This window comes from Erithacus rubecula (genome assembly GCF_903797595.1).
Source record: "Erithacus rubecula genome assembly, chromosome: 22".
NCBI classification, from domain to species: domain Eukaryota; kingdom Metazoa; phylum Chordata; class Aves; order Passeriformes; family Muscicapidae; genus Erithacus; species Erithacus rubecula.
The window spans coordinates 4,024,205-4,047,968 of record NC_136674.1 but is presented as its reverse complement, the minus strand read 5'-3'; the positions used below and the strand labels follow the sequence as shown (position 1 = coordinate 4,047,968).

General features: G+C 47.0%; 1 protein-coding gene and 1 long non-coding RNA gene across 4 annotated transcripts; one reads left to right on the top strand and one right to left on the bottom strand.

Annotated features, from left to right (window-relative positions):
• Positions 1-190: 190 nt before the first annotated feature.
• LOC306811222 lies at positions 191-9,538 on the top strand. The gene is made up of 2 exons (XR_013776634.1): positions 191-5,807; positions 5,848-9,538. It is a non-coding gene; the product is annotated as an uncharacterized lncRNA (long non-coding RNA).
• On the bottom strand, positions 6,671-23,175 carry NUFIP2 (nuclear FMR1 interacting protein 2). 3 transcript variants are annotated; one of them, XM_079324711.1, is made up of 5 exons: positions 22,841-23,175; positions 18,294-20,003; positions 10,678-10,710; positions 10,054-10,108; positions 6,671-9,437 (listed from the first exon to the last, which is right to left on the bottom strand). In XM_079324711.1, exons 1-4 carry the CDS (start codon positions 23,022-23,024, stop codon positions 10,056-10,058), a joined length of 1,980 nt encoding a protein of 659 aa, XP_079180837.1. In that variant the 5' UTR covers positions 23,025-23,175; the 3' UTR covers positions 6,671-9,437; positions 10,054-10,055. The 3 variants fall into 3 exon arrangements, with proteins under 3 accessions (XP_079180837.1, XP_079180836.1, XP_079180835.1); XM_079324710.1 differs by having other exon boundaries at positions 6,671-9,753; positions 22,841-23,174; XM_079324709.1 differs by lacking the exon at positions 6,671-9,437 and having other exon boundaries at positions 9,787-10,108; positions 22,841-23,174.
• Between the last annotated feature and the right edge of the window lie 589 nt (positions 23,176-23,764).

Here is a 23,764-nt window from a genome sequence, read left to right as displayed (position 1 = left end):
CCTCCCTGCTCTCTCCTTCCCCTGATAAAGTAAAGGACACCTGGATTCCACCCCACCTGCATACACACAGCTCATGGGCTCTACAGCCAGCACTGCCAGGCCTCTGAGATATAAACCCAGGCTGCTTCCTGAAAACACAAAAAAGAAAGTCACACTGACACCCACAAACTTTAAAATTTTTATTCAACAATTTACATCACTTATTGTCTGTCTTAACGTATTCGATCTACACAAATTTCTTTTTTTTCTCCTGATAAAATAATAAAATTTGGATAAATTTTGAAGACCTGTTGGTGCAGAATAAACAAAATTTCAGGTAAGGGGTTTTTTTTTTTGTTGCTTTTTTTTTTTTTTTTTTAAACATTTAGTGTGAAGTATGACATCATTGGTAAAGATACATCATGCCATTACAGCTCATGGACATTAGCTATCCTTACAGTCCGTGACATCAACCACACCAGCGCAAGGGGCTGCGCCAGACACAGCTACAGCAGGTTTTACACTAAACTCCTCTAGCCACCCTCTCACCACTGGGAAAACGCCTATGCTTTTCCAGCTGGGCACACAGAGTGCATTAACCTAACCAGAAATTACCGGGGAGGGGAGAAGGAAACAAAGACTTTACTGATCCGTGTGGTCGCACACTACAACATCGACACCAAAGAGGGGCTGCCCCTCTCCGCAGGTCAGAGGTAATTCAGCTCCTGAGCAGGCAGAGCACAACCCCTCGCAGCGATTTGAATACAAACCGGGAAAGAAATGAGAACTTATCGACGGGGAAGGGGGGCAGGAGAGGAGACAGACCCCGCCCGGCTCTGCCTGCAGGGATCTCTCCAGCCCCAGCTCGCAGCCGAAGCGCGCGGTTGTTTTGCACCGCCCTTAACACTGAAATATTCAGGGAAGGGAGAGAGAGGGGCATCAGGCCCCCCAGTAAACAAGTTGAGGACCTTCAGAGGCTGGGAAGCCGCTGAAGGTGTGTAAGTACACGTGTGATGGTAGATAGAAAAGCAGCCCTGTTCTGTATGAAAAAAGCTGTCAAGTTAGTACAAATTTCTGCCATGGTGAAGGGAACAGGAGGAGAAAGCTGTCAGGGTCCTTCTCCCGTCTCACAGTCCCAACTCTCTCTCACACACAGGCTCTGGGCTAAGCAACACGTTTCCAAAGGTGGTACCTGCAACCCAACGCACCTAACGCATGAAAACAAAACCAAAATAAAGCTCTCACCCCCGAGGCTGGAGAGAACTCCAGCCCTGCAGTGGGATAGTGAGGAATCCTCCTGCCTCACAGTGGGAATACACAGCAGCAGGATTCCCCTTGGTTCATTTTGTCATTAGAAGCCTCAAGTTTGCCCACGCCACTGGCCTGCAGCGCAGTGGACTGGTCTCCATCCCCTCCCCAAAGCTCCCTGTCCCCATGGGGACACCAGTGGGTGCCACCACCACGCTCCCCCCGGAGACAAAAAAGAGCACTGGTTCATCCGACAGCACAAAGTGTATCTGAAACACAAGCCAGCACACCCCACTCCCTCCGATTCAATTACTAAAGTAGGCTCTTTAAAATAAAAAAATAATATATATATTTATATAGCTATACAGAGAGATACAGAGAAAGCAAAGTAGAGAGAAAGGCTACTAAAAAAATCAAGAAGCGCCAGTTTTCTGCTACAGCTGTCAGCAAAGAACTGTCACCTTACATCATACCCTCTGAGATGGTGAAGAGAATGGAGGCAATGACAGCACAGGAATGCAAAAGAGGGCAGATAAGTCACTTCTGGTAATGAGACACAAATTAAACTTTCAAAACATGTGCATAGCTTTATTCATCTGCTTCAAACTAACCTTTTCACGGAGCTTCAGCGAAACCCGAGTGTGCAAAATGCATTTCTAAAAAATAATGCAAGCAAGCTTTCACATTTACTGTGGCAGAAGTACAGAAAGACTCAGACAGAATCATCACACGCTGGGGTGGGAGATGGAGGACCCAGAATTGCACAGCCTGGAGTTTTGAGTCACTGACTGCAAACACAAGCATTTGGATTTCCTTAACTTCAAGCAAAGTGTGTTGACTTCTCCTTTACCAAAATAAAAAAAAAATCTTGTAAACCTCACAGAAACAAGAACCACAACCTGGCAGGGAATAAATCCCCTGGATAATGGGATCATGGTGCCACAGAGAGCCTGAACTCCAGCAAAGCCAGTTGTAGACCTTGGCTTGTTTTGGCTCTGCAGGCAAACCATGGCAATGCTGATTTTCTGTCTGCAGAAGAGCAAAGCATCTTTTCTTTCTCTCCCTCCCACTCCCCTCTCAAGTCACAGGTGCCACTGCACAGAACATCATCCCCAAAGTAAGACAGCCACTATGCAGGCTGGAGTCCAGGTCTCAGCTTGATCTGAAGGGTCACTGGACACTCAGAAACCCCTGAGTGTGGGTGGGGAGTGGTCCCTCCTGGCCACATCCCAGCTCACACCCCACCACCTCTCTCCACAAAGACTAAGCACACATGCAAGGCACATTGAGTCAGATGTACACACACACCTTGGTGTGTAAAAGAGCAAATGCTGGCCGAAAAAGAAAGAAATTGATGCTGAAAAAAACCAATTAAACTGGCAGAGAGCTCTGGCCTAAGCATTTGTAGACTATTTTCCAGGCAGTTGTAATCCCCAAGTGTTTTTTCCTACACGACTTTAGACCTTCCTTACTCTTCCCCCACTTTGCAGAGAGGTACTTTATATTCCTAAAGGATCTTCTATAAATAGTCAAGAAAAATCCCTTTTTCCCCTCCAGCAAACTGCTCCTCCAGGGTACACATCCCCCATAAAGAGTGTGACCCATAAAGAGAAGAGTTTCTGGACCTGCCCATGCCTCAAGGCAATGCCTTGGTGAAGACAGACCTCCCTCCACTGCTCCTTAAGCCTTTTGCTGGCAGGTTTTGGCTGGTGGATGGCTTCACCTCACTTTTTTCTTGGAAAACATCTGAGCCCAGGCACTGAGTGCTCCCCAGGTGGAGAAGGAGCCAGCACTGGGGTAAGAGCAGGATGGAGGCCATGCAATCCTTAATACTGCTGGTTAACTTCACATGGAGATAAAGCATTCAAAAGATCTTTTTGTAGAGATGAGCAATTTCCTTCTATAAATTCAAATAGAAAACAAATATATTAAAACTGGAGACGAGACAAGAGCTGACTGAGGTTTTTCTACCTTACAAGTTACTCAGGCACCTTTCCTGCACCACCAGCCATGGAGGAAGGAAAAGTTGAAAACCTCAGGGATTTGCACTACCCTTCCAATAGCAGCTTGAGAAAAGGAAGGAGAGGAAAAGAGAAAAAAAAAATTAATAAAAAATAATAAAAAGCACAGTGTTCTCTCAAGTTAAAGAGTTCTCCTTTGCTTGCATTTGCATAGAAATTCCCATAGGTCAGCACCAAAATCAGGTCCACCCCTGTCCTACACCCTGGCTCCCCCAGTTCCTACACTCCCCCAGTCAGTGGCTGTTACAGGAGGGTTCAACATCTGCAGAGGAACTACATGGTCATGTTAAAAAAACAAAACAACAAAAACGAAAAACAAAAGTGCATCACACATTCTTGATTTTTCAGGGTTACTTATAGCAGCAGCATCAGCATTAATCCAAGACAATGAACAAGTTGTAGATTCATTTATAAATGCAGCAACACTTAATGAAATGTCTTCGGGGAAGGGCATAAAAGGGTCCTTCTTAAAAATGAAAATTAGACTATTCAATATGGGCAAAAAGGAGATAAAACAAAAATTAAAGACACAATCTTATTTACATTTAAAAAAAAAAACATTCTTGTTAAAATATCTTTACAACACCTAAGCAAAAAAATATGCATTTTAAGAATAAAGCAGAAACTCCTAAAGCAGTATCCATTTTTGGAACCCTTATTTAGCACCTGAGGAAAGACCGTATGGAAAGCAGACAGGCTGGGGATTTTTTTTTTTTTTGAGTTTTTTTTTTTTTTAAGAAAACTGTAAGTTGTATTTTTGCTAAATGTTCAGAAGTTCGCAGTACACAAGTTTCATACCACAGAAGAAATGAGCAATTTTTTTTTTGTTTGTTTTCTTCTTTTTAAAGATCTTCTACTCATTTATAAGGCTGTAGAAAAGGGACACTGCTATCTTACAAAATGGCTTTGGAGCTCTGGACATGTTATATGAAGCTTTCTGATTAACAGTCAAGATAAATCCAGCTCAGCATCCCCTGGTGAGGACACAGGCAGGACTCTTGCTCCAGTCCCAGCACAGGGAGTGGCTCATGCCCAGGACATGAGGCCACCACAGGGCTCTTTTACCTCTCCAGACATCCACAGCTCCACTCTCCTGCTGCTTTGGAGCATCTTGGGCAGGACAGAGGAGCCAGCCTGACCCTGGAGTGCTGGGCAAACCTCTAAAGCTCTGGAATTCCTGGAAGGCAGCACATGGAGATCTCCTTCCCACCAGGTTCCTGCTTCCCAGCTCTCTGCACTAGGGTTTTCCCACATGGAAAAATGCTCTAGTGGTGGCCAAAGCCAGAATTACTCTGGCTCTCTTGGCTACTCCACTACACCAGCCCTTCTCCTGCCTTACACACCAGTATGAAAAAGCAGCTTCAAAGTGGGTGAATCCCTGTTCTCTCCCCTCCTGACCTCAACCAGCTCCCTTGTAAAAAGCCTCAGGAAGAAAAACAAATCATGAAGGATTGACAGACAGAAAGGTTTTGCAGGGATGAGAGGGTAAGACTCCTGAAAGTTTGGGACACCACAGCAATTAGCTGAATCAAGACCAAAGCCTGGACACACAGGAAAACTACCAGCAGTTCTGGCTGTGAATGCCATGGCTCCCAGATGTCCCTGAGGTCACCCACTGGCCACTTGGGAAAGGACACTATGCTGCTACCTTAATGCTCTCTTGAAGGTGAAAGCACTAATTACACACACAAACAGGAGCACAAGTTCCAGCTCTCTTTTTTTCCTATTATTTTTCCTAGCAGGAAGCAATTTTCCTTTCCTTTTTAGCTGGCTGGTTCACCCATCACCTGCTCCCAGCTGCTGGACTCACAACCTAGTGAGAATTTAGTTTCTTTCCACATTTCAAAGAAGTTCACAGCAGCTATGAAAGGCAAGAAGTGGGATTTACTAGCTCAGAAAGGTTTGAAGTGGGTTAGTAACAGAATCCACACCCTGGAGCTACTCACTGGTCAGAGACAGGAGATTTCTACCAGGTTTCACAGAGGATCGAGGTGGGTTTAAACCAAAACCAAACTCCAAGCAAAGCTTGAAAGCCATTGCTTTGCCAATCCACCACATGGGTGGAGTGGGAGAGAGCAGAGACTGAAGGCCCCAAACCACTGTAATGAAGCAGCTGCTAAATCACCTCTTGGAGCACATGAACACTCCATGATCCACCAAAAAGCAAGCAGACCCCAAGCTGGATCTGGCTGGCACTACATGCTCCAGCCTCTATTACACAAGACCCCGTGAAAGAGACACCAAAATAACCTGCTGGCAGAGGAGGAGAGGTGGGGAATGACCAGAGGAGAAAGGAGACAGCCCCTGCCTGTGCAGGAATCATCACTCCAATAAACAACTTGGAAAGGGAACCAGGGAAAAGGTACTCAAAACACGAACAGAAATGAGAAAAGCCTTAACCTGAATCAATATCTTCATAGCTAATAAAAAAATAGGTCGTGATCTCACCCTTAGTGCTGCTTTCTGATACTACACATACCTAAGGGGTTTTGTTTTAAAACTTTCTTTACTCAGTGTAATGAAAACAATGGCACAAATAAATACTTGCTCTGCTCACAAGTCAGATGCTCACACACACACCAGCTCCTCACCCCCACAGACACCCTCGGGTGCAGACCCAGGACAGGAGGCTGCTGCTCCCCTGCCTGGGCTCTATTTGGTTTATGCTACAGTACTAATACTCTGAGTCAAACAAAAAAAAACAAAACAAAACAAAACGTTGAGACTTATCAGTAACACCTTATCGTTATTTCAATGTGCTAAATTAGTCACAGCTCAATTTATGTTTTTTTTCTTTTTTTTTTTTTTTTATAAGTTTACACAAAAATAATCAGAAAACAGATTAAATCTTAAGATATTTTTAATAAGTGCTCAGTTAAGAATTGTGTGAGGACTTGGGGAGGACTGCAGACAGCAACGGGGTGAGTTACACGACAGCACGAGGAAGTTCCTTCCAGGGTCCTGCCTGGCTCTAGGCAAAGTCTATCCCAGAAATCCCGGGGAGCCGGAGCTACAGGAGCTCAGAGAGAGGAATTCCTAACTGCTTAGCACTGAGCACACGCCGTGGAGCTCATGGAGACAGACAGACAGACAGACATCTGGACAGAGGATGGTCAGAAATACAGCAGAGAAGGTGCTGCCGAGGGTGTTTCTGGATGGGTCCTGCTGGCGAGGCAAAGCCAGAGATGAGCATCAGGGAAATCCAGCCCAAGCCAGCGCTCCAACCGTGCTCCTCTCAGCATTTCTTTTGCTATTTAGGTGACAGGCTGGACTAGGCCAGGATAAGAGTCCTCAAATATTCAGCAAGACTCAGACCTTTCTAGAGTGCAGGGTTAGTGCTGCTCAACTCCTGCATCGCCCCAAGCACGGACCTGGGGCAGGGGTACAGGACAGCACAGACCCCAGGGAAGCAAAACAGGGTGTTTTTGTCTTTTTTTTTTTTCTTTTTTTCTTTTTTTTTTAATGGAACCCAGCCCTTAAGGCGACAAGTGACTACACAAGGCAAATAAATACACAGCAGAGCCTTAAAGCCAGTAAAACAAACTGGAAATTTTGCTATTAGCCTTCAACGTTTTGAAAATAATAATTGTAATAATAATAATAAAGGAAAAAGAACATTTCTTCCACCTTCATTTTCCCAGCCCCACCATCCAGTTTGTTCAACACTTTAAAGCTCAGGAACACCCCAGCTCTTCAGCAGCAGAGCTGGAGGTGATTCCAACTTTTGGCAAGCAGTTGGGAGACTCAACAGAATTAAAAATAGGAACGTCGGAGGACTAGATGTTGGGCACATCTGTAAACATGTTATACATCTCAAAGTTACACACACCTGTAGAGGTGGTACAGTTTATAGGTGAAACAGAATTATTTTCAACTGGCCAACCACACATTTCTGAACCTGGACTGATACAATACATGATGACTATATAGTATCACACTCAGTATTATACTATATAGCTTTGGATACATCAAATGGAGTAGGCAATCCATAGTCAAATGTTTTAAGCGTGGCAGAAAGCGAGCGTCTTACACATGGTACAGAGTTCAGTTTCATTGTCCCACCATGAACTCAAGTGTCTCATTCAGGAACAATCATATTAAAAGTATCAAAACAATTTTAAAAACCCACATGCTATATACTCCTAATTAAAAAAAAAAAAAAAAAAAAAAAAAGAAAAGAAAAGAAAAGAAAGACAGAAAAGAAAGCGATAGAATCATAGAATATTCTGAGTTGGAAGAGACCCATCAGGATTGAGTCCAGCTGCTGGCCCTGTGCAGGACACCCCAAGAATCCCACCCTGTGCCTTAAAGCACTGCTCAAACTCTTCTTGAACTCAGACAAGCTTGGTGCTGTGACCACTTCCCTGGGGAGCCTGTTCTAGTGCTTCTGGGTGAAGAACCTTTTCCTGCTATCCAACCCCTGACTCAGCTTCAGGCTATTCTCTGTCACTGGTCATGAGTGAAGAGATTGGTACCTGCCCCTCTGCTGCCCTGTGGGAGGATGCTGAAGACCACAATGAGGTCTCTCCTCTTAACCAGCTGAACAAGCCAAGAGATCTCATAAGGCTTCCCTCTCCAGACCCTTCCTCATCCTCATGGGCTCCTTGGGATGCTCTCCAATAGGGGGTTTTCTTACATTGTGGTGCCCAGAAGTGCCCCAAGAATTTGAGGTGAGGCCACACCTGAGTGCAGAGTAAAGCAGGACAGATCATGCTGGGCCTGGTGCCCACCAGGACACTGCTGACTCAGACCCAGCAGGATCCCCAGCTCCCTTTCCATGGTGCTGCTCTCCAGCCTCTCATTCCCAGCCTGTCCAGGGCTGCAGAATCTGACACTCACTCTTGTTAAACTTCATACAGCTGGTGATTGACCATCTCTGATTTGTTGGGAGCTCTCTGACTCGAGGGAGTCAACAGCTCCTCCAAGTTTAGTGTGTCAGCAAAATGAGTATCTCTGAGTCCTGAACCCAGGTTGTTAATGAGATGTTGGAGAGAAATGGGCTGAGGATGGAGCCCTGTGGGACCCTCTGGTGACCAGACAGACAAACCTAAGCACAAAGGGTATTCCAACGTTTTGGGTTTATCTATTCCTTGGAATGCTCCAGAGGGTCCAGTCTCATTTTAGGAGACACCAACTGCTGCTGATTTGGATATCCAGGAGCCACTGACACCCACAATGAGCTCTGGGTACATAGGGGGCTGGGACTGGTGAACAAACCCATTTCTGCTTTATTAATTCCTTGCTCTTACACTGGACCCTGTGAACTTATAAAAAACAAAAAAAAACCCAAACAAACAGAGGAACCACCCGACCCCCAGATGATTTGGACACGTTTCACAAGTTGCAATGGGACAGAGGGGTTCTACAGCTGGAGCCTGCACTCTGCTCAGCCTTCCCTACCACTGCTTTCTTTTCCCTGGGATTATTTTTTTTCATTATTTTTTAGAATTATTATTTTCATTCCTAAGTCCTCCATTTTTTTTTTTGTAATAAAATATATTTTTATTAAGAGATAATTAGAAGCAGAGCCCGGAAATACACAGACTGCATTAAAATATAAAAGAGCATCTCCAAGGGGCAGGAAGTCCAGCCATTGGCATTCTATGGACAAATTGAAAAGGATTCAAATTCCCATTTTTTTCTTTTTTTTTTTTAACTTTTTTCTTTTTTTTTTTGTTATTTTGAGTATTTTTTTAAGAGAAAAAATAATTCAAGAAGGGTGAAAGTTAGCAGAACTCAATTCCTCTTCAGTTTTCCAATGAAAATGGGAAAAAAATCCAGCACATTTAGTGTTAGGAGACAGACAGAGCAAATATGAAGCACCTACAGTTGAAAGCAGAAGATACTTTTTTTTTGTCTTTTTTTTTTTTTTTCTTGCTCCCAGTAATACAATAGCATTAATCTGTGGGAACAGTGGGTTGTTTTTTTTTTTTTTTTTTTGTGGTTTTTTTCCATATTAAATGCCTAAACAGATTGCTTATTTTTCCATGTTGTCTTTTAGAATGAAATAACTCTTCAGTTGCAATAGTCCAACGTGTAACAGCAGCCAGGTCAACTGTGTGACTTCACCATGCATCCTAGAACTGCAGTATTACCATCTTTCCCTCAGCAGAATGATCCTTTTTAAGACAATATCACCAGCATAGGATTGCTGCTTTACTCCTGGCAAAACATGCGGATTATAATTCTCTGGAAAGAAAAAAAAAAAAGAAACTCTGCAAACTTCAAGGCGTTTCTCCAGCATTCAATGGAAAACAAATTGGAAAAAAAAAAAAAAAAAAGAAACCAAACAGGGGAGGTGGAAGGGAAAGGGGAGATGAAGGATGGTGAATCATCCTGATTTCCCTGTGATTAGTGTGTCACTACAGTCACAGAACAAGAAACAGAAACCTTGTCAAGTGGAAATGCCTCTCCAGTGGGTTGCTGTTGCCCATGCAGACGACAGCAGGAACTTTGAAACCGGGCTTGTAATTGAGTCTGTGTTCCTTAATCACTTGCATTCACTCTTTAAACAAAAACAAAACAAAACAAAAATGAAAAAAAAAAAAATCTATTCAGTACCGGAGATTAAATAATCACGTGTGTAGTCTCGTTGAAATAAATTTTCAGATTCCTTAAGAAGTCTAATTACTTTCAGTTGCCATTTTTAAATAACTATATATATATTTGTATATATTATCCTGTGATTCTAGTTATGGTTCCTCTGCTGCACTGAAGATTTAGAAGGAGCATAAAAGCCTTTTTGTCCCCCAGGAACAGCACAAATGCTGCAGAAAGGTTAGAACAGGCAGTCTTGTCTTGCTACCTTCATTGATCCGGGCGATCCATGGCTTCATCATAAGTGATTATCCTTTTGGGATCTGGAAAGAAAGCAGAATTCTAAGTTTTGGACAAGCTACTTTCAGGCCCTGTGGCTGAAAATAAGCACAAGGTACACTTGGCTGTTAACAGACTTTTCCTCGGGATGCTTTCCTCCTGCCAAGCCACCCCAAGGCCAGGCTGGCTCTCCCAGGGCAGAGTCTGCTCCCCACAGCAGCAAACAGGTCTCCACATGTGGCTCTTCCCACACAAAACCTCTTCTCAGGTGACTTGTGGGGATACACCAGAATTTAAAACTTATTATTGGATGTGGCACTCAACACCAGAAATAGAAAGTAATTTTGTATACACATAAGGAAGAGTCATTAAATCTAATTTGACACTGGGTTTATTGCTCTTTTAGACTCTGCTTCTCTCCAAGCAGCTCACCATTATAGCAAAGCTTATTGTCCTGACTTTCAGTGATCTGAAACAGAGATAAATCCAGACTACAAACTGCAGGCACTGAAGAACTGAACCCAGTCATCTCCAGACACAGAGACAATCCACTCTCACTCATCCCCCTCCCAACAGAGCAATTCAGTTCATTTGTTCTTTCCAACATCCTTACCTTGCTTCTGCAAATTCCAAACCGCTTCCATTTCTGTGGAGGCAAAAGGAGACAAACCACTGTTACTATGCAGATTGATGCTGCCATTAGAGACCACTCCAAACACACTTTAATTTTCCAAGAGTGGCAGTTGTGCTGAGGCTTTCAAACAGAGCCAACCCCCTCCCACCCAGCAGCACAGCCCCAGCCCACAGGACTATACAAATTTGGCATTAAATAATCCAGCAATAAAAGGCAAAGGGATGGCTGTAACATGGTCTTAAGGGTCAGAGAGCCAAGTTGAGCATCAGAAATGTCATCACTATTTACCAGTCCTACATATCACAATCTAACTTCAGGCTTTACTACTTTGACTCCAACACTGCTTTGCACATTACAGCCTCAACAAGCAGCCTGGAGAGATGATTTTTACAAGTTGATGCTTAGTGAGTGTGAAATGAGAACTGCTGGACACAGAAAGCTACACATGGTTCACAGCATGCTTGTGCTGAGGCACCAGGCAAGGGCTGGGGTTGCTGTGTGAACATCTCTGCAGAGCTGCTGCCAACACTGTCCAGGAGAGCAAGGTGTGATGCTCCACACACCTGGCTTGCAGTTCTTCCCCCAGTTTACCTCTACAACATTTGCAGGCTAAAGACAAACCCTTCCCAGTTCTCCCTAGACATGCACAGGCTTTTGGTTACCTAAGAAATAACAGCAAAGTTAAATGTTCTTTTCATTAACAGTGAGAAACAGAAGGCTCTTTCCTTTAAAATATCCCCCAAACAAAGACACATCTTTAGAGAATCATTCAAAAACTACTTTGAGCTACTATCAAGCTGGAATTTCGTGAGCTAGAATATTTTTTAAGACACTGACTGTACCCTGTGCCCAAGTTCAATAGACAAAATCATAGAAAATGAGTATTAATCAGAACACAACCTGCAAGAACCACTTTCAAGTCTCTTTACTGCCAGAAAGGGTGACAGGACCTTGCTAGGGGCTAGGAAAAGGGAATGGCAAGGGATTATCAGGCTACATGGGATGTGCAGTAAAGCACAAAACAAGGCAGTAAGTAAACTAACCAGTATGGGAAAGGAAGAAGAAAAAGCCCTACAAAACCCACGGCCTCAGCACGATGTGTGCCAAGTGTCACCTCCATCAATTGCCTCCCTTCTCCAACCCTTCATCTCTCCTTTGTCCACTACAATCTCCAGCTCCCTGGGGCAGGAAATTGCATGCAAATAAATACTGTCAGCCCTCCCTGCACAATTAAGCCTTTTGTAAGGAAGGACCCGACAAAATTTTACGAGGTCTGTTATTTTTTTCATCAGGATAGTAACAGCAACACTTTGCACTTCTATTGGGGAGCTCTAAGTGCTTTGGGAATAGCAGCCAGCCTCTAACACCCCAGGGAGAGAAGCAGGCTGGCCAGGGACTGCCTCCCTCATCTGCCAGATGCAGATTCCCCTGAAGTAAAATGAACCAGCTACTAAAATTACCTCCCGTGGAGCGAGTTTTCCATTCAGAGCAGTTTGATGCATCATTTCCTATCAGCTAAAGAACATCTCCCATTTTAACAGCTTTCCCCAAAGGCAGGGGACAGAAAACTACTCTCGAGTTGTTGGTTGCTGAACATTGGAGCAACCTTTGAGCATGAAATACAAGGCAGAGCTGAAGCACCTCCCACCACGATATGCCCACACAGATCACGTTGTTTTGTGCACTTCATTTGGCCTTAACTGCTCTGGACACCACAAGAATGTGAACTCCTTGCATTAAGAGTATCTGACAATAAGACAAACAGTAATACAAACAGATATTATTAAAAACACACCAAAAAACCTACTAAACTGACAGAACTCTGTTTAAAAAAAAAATCTAACAATCCTACGAGTTTTTCAGACTTCCATTTCTCTTCTCCTTCAGAAAGGGAGGGTGGTGTAAAGTGTCCTGGAAATCCCAGACACCTGGACACACTAGCTGGCAGATGCTCAGCCTAACCAAGCTACAAAACCAAAGACCATCAGCAAACAATGGAATGATAGCTCTTACTAAATATCACCTGCCATCAGCAGAGCAAGGTCCTCCCTCCACCTGGCAGCACAGGGACAGCACAGGTGAAGCACAATGACAAAGTGAGACAACTTCACAAGGAAAAAGTCCCAGGTTAAGTGCAACACAAAACTAGGGGAAAAAAGGGATTTCTTCAATCTTAAAATGGAATTGTATGATTTTTTCTGCTTTTCTTGGAGTACAGTTAAGTTTGCCTGCCAGTTCCAGGCTGTGATCACCTATGACTGACAAAGGGTGCTGTGACAAATGCCACTGTCACAGGGTGACTTGGTGACTGACCTGGTGGACAGGCAGCTCAGCAGAGCCACTGCTGCCCAATGCCTGGCTCCAGCCAAGCAGAAGGAAAGACAGCCCCCAATAATTGGGCATGCAAGAGGCCCCAAGCCTGCTTCCAGCCTTCCTTCTTTGGGCTCAAAGAACTCTTTTCCCTGGATAAAGATTCCAGAGCAAGTTCAAGCAAAGGACTCCTATGAGAAAAGGAGCATCCTCACCATCAACCCGAGTTCAGTCTCTCAGACACTGCCCCAAAACTGCTGCTTTCCAAACACCTGCCCAACAGGAGCCACCTCTCCCAAAACCACACATGTGGCTGGGGAAACTTTCTTCTCCAACCCAGCTGGAGAAACCCATCAACAAACCCTTGCACAAACCAGCACCAAAGCCAGCTCTGCTCCAAGCCAGGGGCACAACTAGGTCACCTCCTGTGCCCCTTCCAACCTCTCATTTTCCAGGATTTTTTTTTTTTTTTACAATTAGTTGGCCTATCCACAGCCCTCAGGCTCATGGTTTGTTGAGGAATTGTCTAGGGCAGCCAGTCCCAGTCACATTCACCTAAACCACTTTTTCTGGGGACTATTACTGAAACAAAGGGTCACTGGAGAAAAGCTTTGATGTCAGGAACAGAATAAGGCACACTCTGGTAAATTGTGCTGGGATTCCTCATAGGTCAATAAACTTTACAGCAGGACTGGTACATAACCTTGGAGGGGAAAGAAGTTTTTGTAATAACTTGTTAAGACAGACACTTTTACACACATTTTCCTTGCTAGAGAGGCAGTCCCTGCTAATAGAAATGTCTGCACAATGCCATGCTACTATTTCACTGCCCTTGTAAATCCCAAAATTGTTCCTAAAATACAACACTTTAAAAATAATAAGAAGGGACCATTCTTGTCTGATTTTTTTCTGTTTGTATCTGTAGGACAATGATTAAGTATAGGGACTGCCCTGGAAACAAAGCAAAGAACAAGTATTTCATGCTCTGGAGATTCATGGCTGTACAGCATACAGTGTACTCATCCTGACAACTGGAAAGAGCAGGGACTGGAAGGAGAATTAAATCAGCTTTTGCCCCACAAGGCCATAACTAACAGAGCAAGCTCTAACCCCTTCCCACCATGGGGGGGGGGGGGGATGGGAAACCAAGGCTTTTTTTCCCTCCTCTCCTGATGTAAAGGATGAAAATTGCTGAATTCACAGCTCTGCTATTTCTTCTGACCCAGTTCACCATTCTGACAAATGCCACTCCTGGCTGGCCCACGCTGCCTTGCTCTATTTTCCATGCTGCTCTCCTGCTTCTTCACGCGAGCAGAGATGCTGCTGCAGCTGAGATGCTGACAAGGAACAAAGCAGCAGCACAGGCACAAATTCAGGGCCAAGAACAAGGGAAACCCTGCAGCTCCTTCTCATCCACCCATGTGGTCTTTGCTGCCATGCAGCTGAGCTGGAGGCCTCAATTATTTGCTTTTTAGCTCAGGACAAGCAAATTATCAAGCTTACCACCACAAAGCTTGACATCTAGAGCTCAGTGTTAGTGACAGCCTGGCCTGGAAGACTGCAATTGCCTGAACATGACAAAATTCTCCAAAGCATTGACAATTATTCTGATATGAAGTGCTTCATCCAGCTGTCTTTAAAATAAGGACTAAAGCAGTAAGAATATGCTGGTTTCGATGCAAGTAAAGCTGACATACACTCAGCCTCCTTATCTGAAGGACAAAAATGTCTGCAAGAATCAGTTTTATCTCCGAAAGATAAGGATTTTGGCAATGCCACACCAAGGCAGAAGTTCAACTTCTAACCTAGATAGGAGACAATTACTTGAAAAGAGAGCACCACTCCTTCCTGTACCTTCCAGTGTCCCATGTGAAGCCCATCCCTGTCTCCAAGCAGACCCAGCCACCCACCCAGGGCTGAGCTAAATCAGATCTCCCTTGGTAAATCAGATCTGTCACCCACGAGTGTTTCAAGGCACCATCACGAACAGTGACCTGTCAATGAAGGCAGCAACACTGAAGGACCGTGTTTTACACTCAGCCAAATCAGATGATCAAGGGAATCTTTCTGGCCTTTAAACAGAGGGGGGAAAAAAAGAGAAAGAAGCAAGGCATGAAGCAGGGGTACAAGGAAAGCAACAGGAAAAGCTTCGAAGAAGAACAAGAGAGTGCATCATCATTGTTGCCTAATGTTCTCAGTGCTCTGACTTGTGGAGGAAAAGCAGTCAGGGTACAAACAAAGAACACATGAATCCTCCAGCAGGACCTCACTGTGCTCTGCAGCCACCCAGTCTCACACCCCAGCACTCAGGGATCCTGTGGTGAGTTACAGGAGCACTGTACCAGAGCCAGCTCTCTCTGGGTGCCACCTCCTCTATCTGTCTTTCCACAGGGAAGCTGTGAAGCAATTACAGTTTATAATGTCCTGTGCAGTTGCTGGGCAAGCCATGCACAGGAAAGCCTGGTTTGCTGGAACAAAGCTACTGAGTAAGCTGGAGGCTTTCCCAGACAAATTTACAGTCCAGGATGAGGATGCACACAACCTGATCACAGTTACAGGCACAAACAGTGCAAAAAAGAGTGATATTCAAAGCACTGCAAGCACTCACACACCACAGCTCATTCTTCTCTGCAACCCACAGAGCTTCATCCTTGCACTAAAACACTGCACATGGAGCTCAGGGTAGGAAATACCAGGACCTCACAGTGCTCCACTCACCCCTGTCCTTGTCCTGTGATCGTTTCTCTTTGTGTTCATAACCCCAAGGGCAGGGCAGATGCAAAGATCAAACTAGTGAGACTTTGCTCAAAAGCAAACAGATCAATCTGAGAGGGAGAAGTTCACCTGACTCTCAAAACCAAAACCAAACAAGACTGAGGACCCGACTGCCTGGAATGCCCTAACACCAACCCAGGCAAACCCACACACTCTCCCGAAAAAGGAGGAAAAGGCAGCTTGTGAAAAGGAACTGAGTGAAACTCTTCTTTTCCTACTGCAGAGGAACTGACTGGCTTGGAGCTGGACCTCAGGAAAACAGCCCAAGATAAACGCAGAGAATAGTGTGGGAATTAACCCCAGCACTGCTGTCTTGCAAACACACCCTGGTTTTGAGGCATTTCACAAAAGGCATTTCGAGGCATTTCACAGCACACGGTGAGCTCTGGCTGCAGGACCATGGCCATGAAGAGAGGACAGGAGGCATTGTTCCTCCAAATATCCCTTAACCCAACTCACCCCAAGGATACGAAATGCAACACCCACCATCATTACAGAAGTACTAAGGCCTGATCTCTTGCTTTGTAAAGCTGTAAAAGCTTTTGAACGCCAAATAGGAGAAAGACAAGCCCAAGCAGTTCGGAGCACCCCATCACTGCATTAATGACAATGCTGATTAGAAACATCCCTCATCTTTTACCCCCAAGTAACAGCTTGAAAATGGCACATACATAGAGTGAAAAAGAAATTAGCAGAGATGAGTGCTGGGGAAGGATCGGCTGTCCCCAGGCCATCAGGGGGACGTCTGCTCTGGATGCTCAAAGCAAGACCATTCACATGCAGAAGAAAAGCAGAGAACAGTATTTTAACGGGTGCTTTAAGTGGCCATTCTTGCCAACAAATGTAATTAACTCCTCTGTTTAGAGGAGCTCAACTGCAACCCGGCTTTGAAGTTAACACCTCCTTGAGAGGACATGGGATGGGAGTGTTCTTTATTTTCCTGTTGTTCCTATTGTTTCACTGAGGCTTTGCCTTTCACAGCAAGTGAGAATGGGAGAGCTGATGAGTCTTGCTGGCAGCACAATTGCTTTTCCACAAGTTCAGACTGACAAAAACAGAGGCAAACTGAAATCTAGGGAATATTTGCAAAATTAAGAAAAATATCACCAAGGATTTTCTTCCATGTTATGCTTTCTGTGAGAAGCTGGGATTTAAGATGCAAGAAGGAAAAAAAAAAAGAGACTAAAAAGCCTGTTTTAATGCTGAAATAAACTGAGCAGAAGAGAGAGGACCCACACAAAAATCAATTGATGAACACTGCTCTCAAGAATACTAGAGCTTGAAATGTTAACGTCTTGAGAAGAAGATGACCTGGAAAAAATATTTGGAGTTATTATTTTTAAATGACTGGGCTTGTTATTACTACAGGAAGGCATTCGAGTTTGTGCTATATGGAGTTCAAGAACTTTGCAGAGGGTGAAAACAGCAAATTTGCCAAAATACCAAAAGCCAAGTACACACTTTCTGCAGAGGAGAGCAAGATATTATCCCTATATGCATGTGGAATATTAAAGAAAGCATGACTGCCTTGCTCCCTTCAGGGTAGAGGGGTGCAGGGAGAGGGAAGGTGTCAAAAACAGGAACTGCCCAAGTGTTGGTCAAGAGAGAGTAAAAAACACTGTGACAAAAGGGAACACACAACCAGGCTCCTGCTAACACTGAGCCAACACCAAAAGCCAAGAACTGCCCCAAGTGCTCAGAGCTTCTGGGGCTGAGGCTAAAGCAGAAAGCAAGTCATTCCACAGGCTTCCCTCTCTTCGTTCCCATTTTGAAGCGTCTGTATCGTGTTTGAGTCATTTCAATATCAAAAAAACAGGAAAAAAGGGAGCTGAACTACAAAGGACTCCATGAAAGCAATAAAATCATCTGAAAGATGTGGCCTACAAAGACAAGGAGAGAATTCAATCTGCAGCTTACAGAGGAGCTGATAAGAAAAGATTGGTCTTGCTGTTGCCATAATACTCAAGGGCAGGGAAAAAGTGTTTGTGGGGCACACTTAAAAAAATAAATCACACCTACAGCTGTAGGAATAATTTCTTCTTCCTTCAAAGCCATGATTTCATGGTCTGATCTGCCCAGGGGAGAAGCTGCAACACTTTGGTGGCAGAGGTGTGAGTACAGACTATGAAGCCTTCACAGTGACAGAATATCACCTGCTACAGCTGGAACAGAGCAGCTGAATCTACACATTTAACTCCTTCCAATGCCGAGTGGCTTATGAGGACCTGCTAAGTATCATCCCTATCAACACCACTCATGCTTGTCCACAGGAACAGGAAAACAAATACCTCTTAACATTAATTAATCAACTCTTTGAGTAACTTCCCCAGACCGTTATTGCCATGAGAGCATATGCAAGCAAAAAAAAAAAAAAAAAAAGGGGGGGGGCAATTTTAAAAACAATTGGAATTGCTGGAAAGAACATAACATGTTAGAATATTGCACTTATAAAAATAAAGTGAAAAAAAAAAAAAAAAAGAACGTCTTAAGGCAGGGAGTTAAGCCATTACCTTTAGTGTGATATAGAATAGCAGCCCTCAGGTCAAAAGAACCCCAGCTATCTTTCCTTTCTAGGCCTCTCTGGTACCTCTGTTCTTTGGCGGAGGCTAGCAAATTGTTCGTAGGAGAGGCCAGAGGATTCTCTACTTCATAGTCTTTTGAAAGAAACACTAAAGCACCTTGGCTACCGGTGTCTGCCTTTTGTAGGTCACCTGTGTGATGCGACTCCAAAGCTAAGACACCACCCTCAACAGCAGTCCCAGGCTTAAGAATAGCACTAAGAATTTGAGGGCTAGTCCGTTTATCCAGCTCATAAGCCTTAGGAAACACAGGTTGTTCAGTTCCTGAGGGAATGATTTCAGCACACTGTGAAACCAAAGTGGCAGGATATTCCCCTTGAAATGTCACTTCCATTAACTGATTATCCGCAGATTTCCCCACAACGGTTTCAGGTCCAGCACTGGGCTCGTTTATGAAAGACAAACCCCACTGATTCTGGAAGATATCCCCCAGGTTCTGCTGATTCGTCTGCGAAGGGAAATCGACTTGGGCTGTCCCCAGGAGCACAGTTTGCATATTTGAAGGGTAGATAAAAAGGCCAGATTTCTTTTGTTCGAGCGTTGTCGAAGTTGTACTCGTGTCCTGGGGTACTGACTCGGAGGAGGTCGATGGTACAGTACTAGCAGCAGAGGAGAGCAGAGGCTGGGCCCCCGGGGAATACACGCTGCCATCGCTCCCCGCCAGGATCGGCCCGTTGGAGAAGCTGGCAGAAGTGACAGATTTCATAGCAGACATGGGGACTTGGGACAGTCGACTTGATGTTTGGGCCTGAGTTTCCCCAGCAGATGATGAAGATGATGAGGATGATGTGGATGGGGTTTGAGCTGCTTTGTTGAGGTTTTCTTTAACTTTACTTGCATAACTAATCTTGGGAACAATTTTAGCACTGCTATTGTCCACTGGAAAAACTGGGGGTGGTTTAAATAAAGTCCATGAGTCCTCTTTAGATGTAGCTGACGATGCGTGCTTCCCTTTGGGCCGGTCATCAAACTTCTTGCTGCTAATCCCAGGTTTGGCATCAGAGTTTTTCCTCGGTACATCCCCGAGCCCAGGCTTTCCCCGGCCTGCTCCACCAGCCCCAGCCTCGTATTTCCAAACAGGCTTAGTATTTTCAATTCGGTTCCCCTTTTGTTCACTATAATCAGGCTTGAAACTGTCAAGTTCCTGTTTCAAGGTTGGTGTGCTGACCTCCTGCTGCATTATTTTGTCCTGTACTAGATTCAAGTTCTCACAACCCTTGGCACTGTTGCGCCTGCCTTTCCGTTTTTTAGGTGTAGTATATCCACTCTCGGAGCCACTACCATCGTTGTCGGCCCCTTTGCCTACGTAGCCATTTGTGATGTAGCTGGAATTATTGGTCACCACACCGTTTGGAATAGACACTCCCTCTGGCTTGTCTGAGGACTGGTTTTCTCTGTGTTTGTTTTCGTAGGACTTCTCATTCTTTTTGTCCATGCTATTTTTCTGAATGAAGTTCTTGGTTTTGATTCCAGCTTTCCCCAAAGTGCTGGCTTTCACAGGCTGCTTTGGGGTGGCATTAGAATCTACGAGCTGCTGGCTGCCATTGGGTACCCTGGATCCTGGGGTGGTGGCTTCATCAGAGCACAGGCCCTTTAATGACACTTCTCGTTCTCCTGCGTTACCATTTAGCTCTCCGTAGCCTAGAGGGAAGCCAAAAACAGCAAAAGGCAAGAATTAGAATGTGAAATGTTAGACTTGTCATTGCAGAAAGCTGTAGTCAGCCCCAAACATATCCAGTTTCCTCATGCAGACATTTTAAAATAGGAAAATATCTAGTCTCTGAGGTAAAGCTGCATAAATTTATTTGCTGGAAAACACAGGAAGAAGGGTTAAGTGGGAAAGACCAGCAGTGACTGACATACAGATAACACAACAAAGCAAAAGAAAGTACAGTTACTATGCCAGGAAAATATATTGTACTGAAGATCGCTGGTAAGTCGGAGAGCTATTTCATAAGGTACTATTTCCAGGTCACAGAGAGGAAAAAATTAATTCCCAGGATGCTTCAAGACAGCCTTTGTGACAAGATCAGTGGAGGTTCAGGATATACCATGTGAACAAGGCACAACTGCTACCATCTCCATCAGCTCCTGGGCCTGCAACACCAGCAGTCCTCCTTCCCACTCTCCTCCCAAATGCCATCTCAGTAAAGGGGTGAGGAAAAAAAAGTATTTCCAAAAGGACATGTGCAAATCCAGCTGGAAGACGGAGGGAAGAAAATCGGACCACATCTCCTCACTGCATTTCAAGATAGAGACCAGCAGCTCCCTACACGTGTTCCTTAGCCCTGAAAAGATGATAAAACAGAAAAACTGCATCCCTGCAAGCACCCCTCTGCTGCCACCAGCAATGGGTCTCCTACCCTCTGAAAACACAGTATTTCAGAGTCTCCAGGAGAGATGGTATGAGCCTGAGACTAAAGAAATACATTATTCACTGAGGGCTCCAAGTCATTAAAGCATGAGATTGTGCTGTAGACTCAGCTCTCCTTTTTCCTTCTGAATCTCACTTCCAGGCCTTATGGTTCTGAGAGTGCAATTCAAGCAGAGCTGGAAGCCCAGGACAGTCCACACTGAACCACCTCAACTCCTTTGCTTTTTCCTTTTTAAATATCTCTGGCCAGAAGCCTGCTGCTTTCGAGGACCCTGGCTGGAGCCCCAAGAGAAGCCCTGGAGCCCCAGTGGGAGACAGGGAGAGCACACGGTGCCCTGGTGAACAAATCCACTCCAGCTGCAGTCGGAGCAGAGGGATCCCTCCTCCTGCACCCGCTGCTCTGACTCATCCTCCTTCCCCAGGCTGGAAAGCCTCACATCCCCCACAACCACTGACCCACCTAAGGCTCCATCTGCAGCCACGGTGGCACCGAGTCAGCACAGAGAGGGAGTCCCTCAACAACTGGAGCGGGCAGAGCTCCAGCTTGAAAGAAGAATGTTTTTGTTGTTGCCGATGTTGTTGAAATTAACTGCTGTAACTAAAAAATCATTGTTACCCTCACATCCTGGAGCCTCAGATGTCTGGCAGATGTAACAGCTTAAGTTCTGTGCAAGTCGGGAACACAAGAATCCTTGTAGGAATCTTTAGAGAAATTCCACAACTGAGTTTGCCGAAGGGGATCAAAAAGGACTTTACTACATGCAAGTATCTGTAACCACCACAACTTCCACTATAACTTTCAAATATGTTGTTAAGAAAATTAACCATAAATACTTCACCCCAGAGAGAACCAGAACGGTGGGATCCTCCAAAATGATTTCAGAATAGCCTGAAGAGGAAGCCCTCTCAAGAGCACAGTGTTACAGCTGACCTTGCATGACTCAAGACTTCTGACACCACTTGTTAATGAAACAAAACAATAAGAGTGGTCATAAGACCATTGCAGATGAGGAGTGAAAGAATAAAATGAAGAACAAAATCCATTTCAGTAAGTCAGTGTGTCAGCAGTTTCTAGTTCCAATTCTCAAGCATTCACAGCTCAGCTGCCTGAGTTTTCTCCAAATCAACATTTGGCACAGTTGGCCTTGGCCTGGACACAGAGGTGCAGCAACCAAAATTTAGGGGGGAGGAAAAGAACCAGGATGGTAAGAAGAACAGGTGAAGAAAATCTGGCAAGCTCATGAAGCGTTTGGGAGCTGAGAAGGGAGGGGTGCCAGCCTAGGCACATATTAAAACCCTGGGCACGCTACAAACAGTGAAATGACTTCTCAACTTATTTTTGCTCGGTAACTTATTTTAGCGTGTGGCCGATCAGGTCCCTCCTTGCCTGGCCAGGCTGCACATGGGGCACTGCCGACCCCGATCCGCTGCTGCCAGGCCCCCTCCCACCTCGTTATGTAAAAGGAAAATTCAAGGGAAGAAAAAAAACCCAAAAAATGTCCGCGGCAGTCCGGGCGGCTGGCGGCCACGCACTCGCTTTGACCCCGCACAACCCCCCGCGAAGGGACTGCTGGAGCCGGGGAGTCCCCAGGAGCGCGGCGGGGGCTCCGGCCCTGCCCGGGATCGGCTCCCCCGCGCCGCTAACCGGCCACCGCCTCTGCGGCGCTGCCGCCCGGCCAGCGGAGGCTCGGCACGGCCCGGGGGCCGCAGCCCCGGCCCCGGCGGGGAGGAGGCGGCCGAGCGCCCTGGGCCGGGCCGGGCCGCGCCGCCTCCCGCGGCCGCCGGCGGGGCCGGGCCGGGCCGGGCCGCTCCGCCGGCTGTGACTCATTGATCCTGGCGCTCATCAATGGCTCGGGCGCCCCCCGCGCCCCCGGGCCCGGCCGGCGGGGCCAGCGCGGCCCGGCCCCACGTGCCGGCGGGCGGCGGTGCCGGCGGGCCCGCGGCTCCCGCAGCCCCAACATGGCGGACAGGAAGCGGCCCCAGCGCGGCGGAGAAGCTTCGAGCCGGGCCGGGGGAGGCGGCGGCGGCGGAGGAGGAGGAAGAGAGGGGGGCCCCACCGCCGCCCCGCGAAGGTCACAGGCCCCGTCCCGCTGCCCGCTCCAACCTGGTCTCCGCTTCGGCGCCTCCGTGTGCTGCGGGCCGCCGTGCTTGTGCTCGTGGCGGAGCGGCGGCTTGGGCTGGGCTCGGCCGTCGGGCGGCGGCAGGTAGGCGCTCTGCGGGTGGTGGTGGTGGTGGCCGTAGTAGTAATAGTGGTGGTGGTGATGGTGGTGGTGGGGCTGCTCCTCCATGGGGGGCGGCTGGCGGGGCCGGGCCGGGCTGGGCGCTCGCTGCTGGGCCGTGCGGCTCCGGCGCGGGGACGCGGCTGGCGCGGGGGAGGCGGCGGACTGGCAGCGCCCGCCCTGCAATCAGCGAGCGGCGCCGCCGCGCCCGCCCCCCGCCCCGCCCCGCCGCACCGCGGCCGGGGGAGAGCCGGCCCGGCCAGCGCGGACCCGCCCGGCCGCCCCCTCCCCGGGCCAGCGGCAGGTGAGGCTGCCAGCCACGGGGCTGTTTGGGGCGGGCGGGCTCGCCCCGTCCCCGTGCGAGCGCGGCAGAGCCAGAACGAGCGGCTCCGTGCCCGGCCATTGCCGTTGGGGTGTTCCATAACTGGCGGGGAGCGGCGTGCGGCCCCGGGGGGGGTTTCACCGCAGGGTCACCGGGAGGAGGGTGGCCCGGGATGCTGCAAAGCCGCGTTTTACCGTCGTGAAGCGGGTGAACCGCGCCCCGGGGCAGGCGGAGAGGGTTGGAACAGCCCCAGCCAGGGCCACGCGGAGGGGATCTGTGCAGGGATGCGAACACCGTGAGCGGCCGCGCTCCCAGCCGCAGGCACGGCAAGCGCGGAGCAGCAGCAGCAGCAGCGCCCCGAATCGCTGCCGGGCCGAGCTGCAGCGCTCCCGCGGCAGCCGGAGCTCAGCCGGCTCCAGGGCTCCACCCGCAGCCGCCCGGGCAGACCCGCACGGAGCCGCCACCGCGCGGGCTCAGCACCCACCCG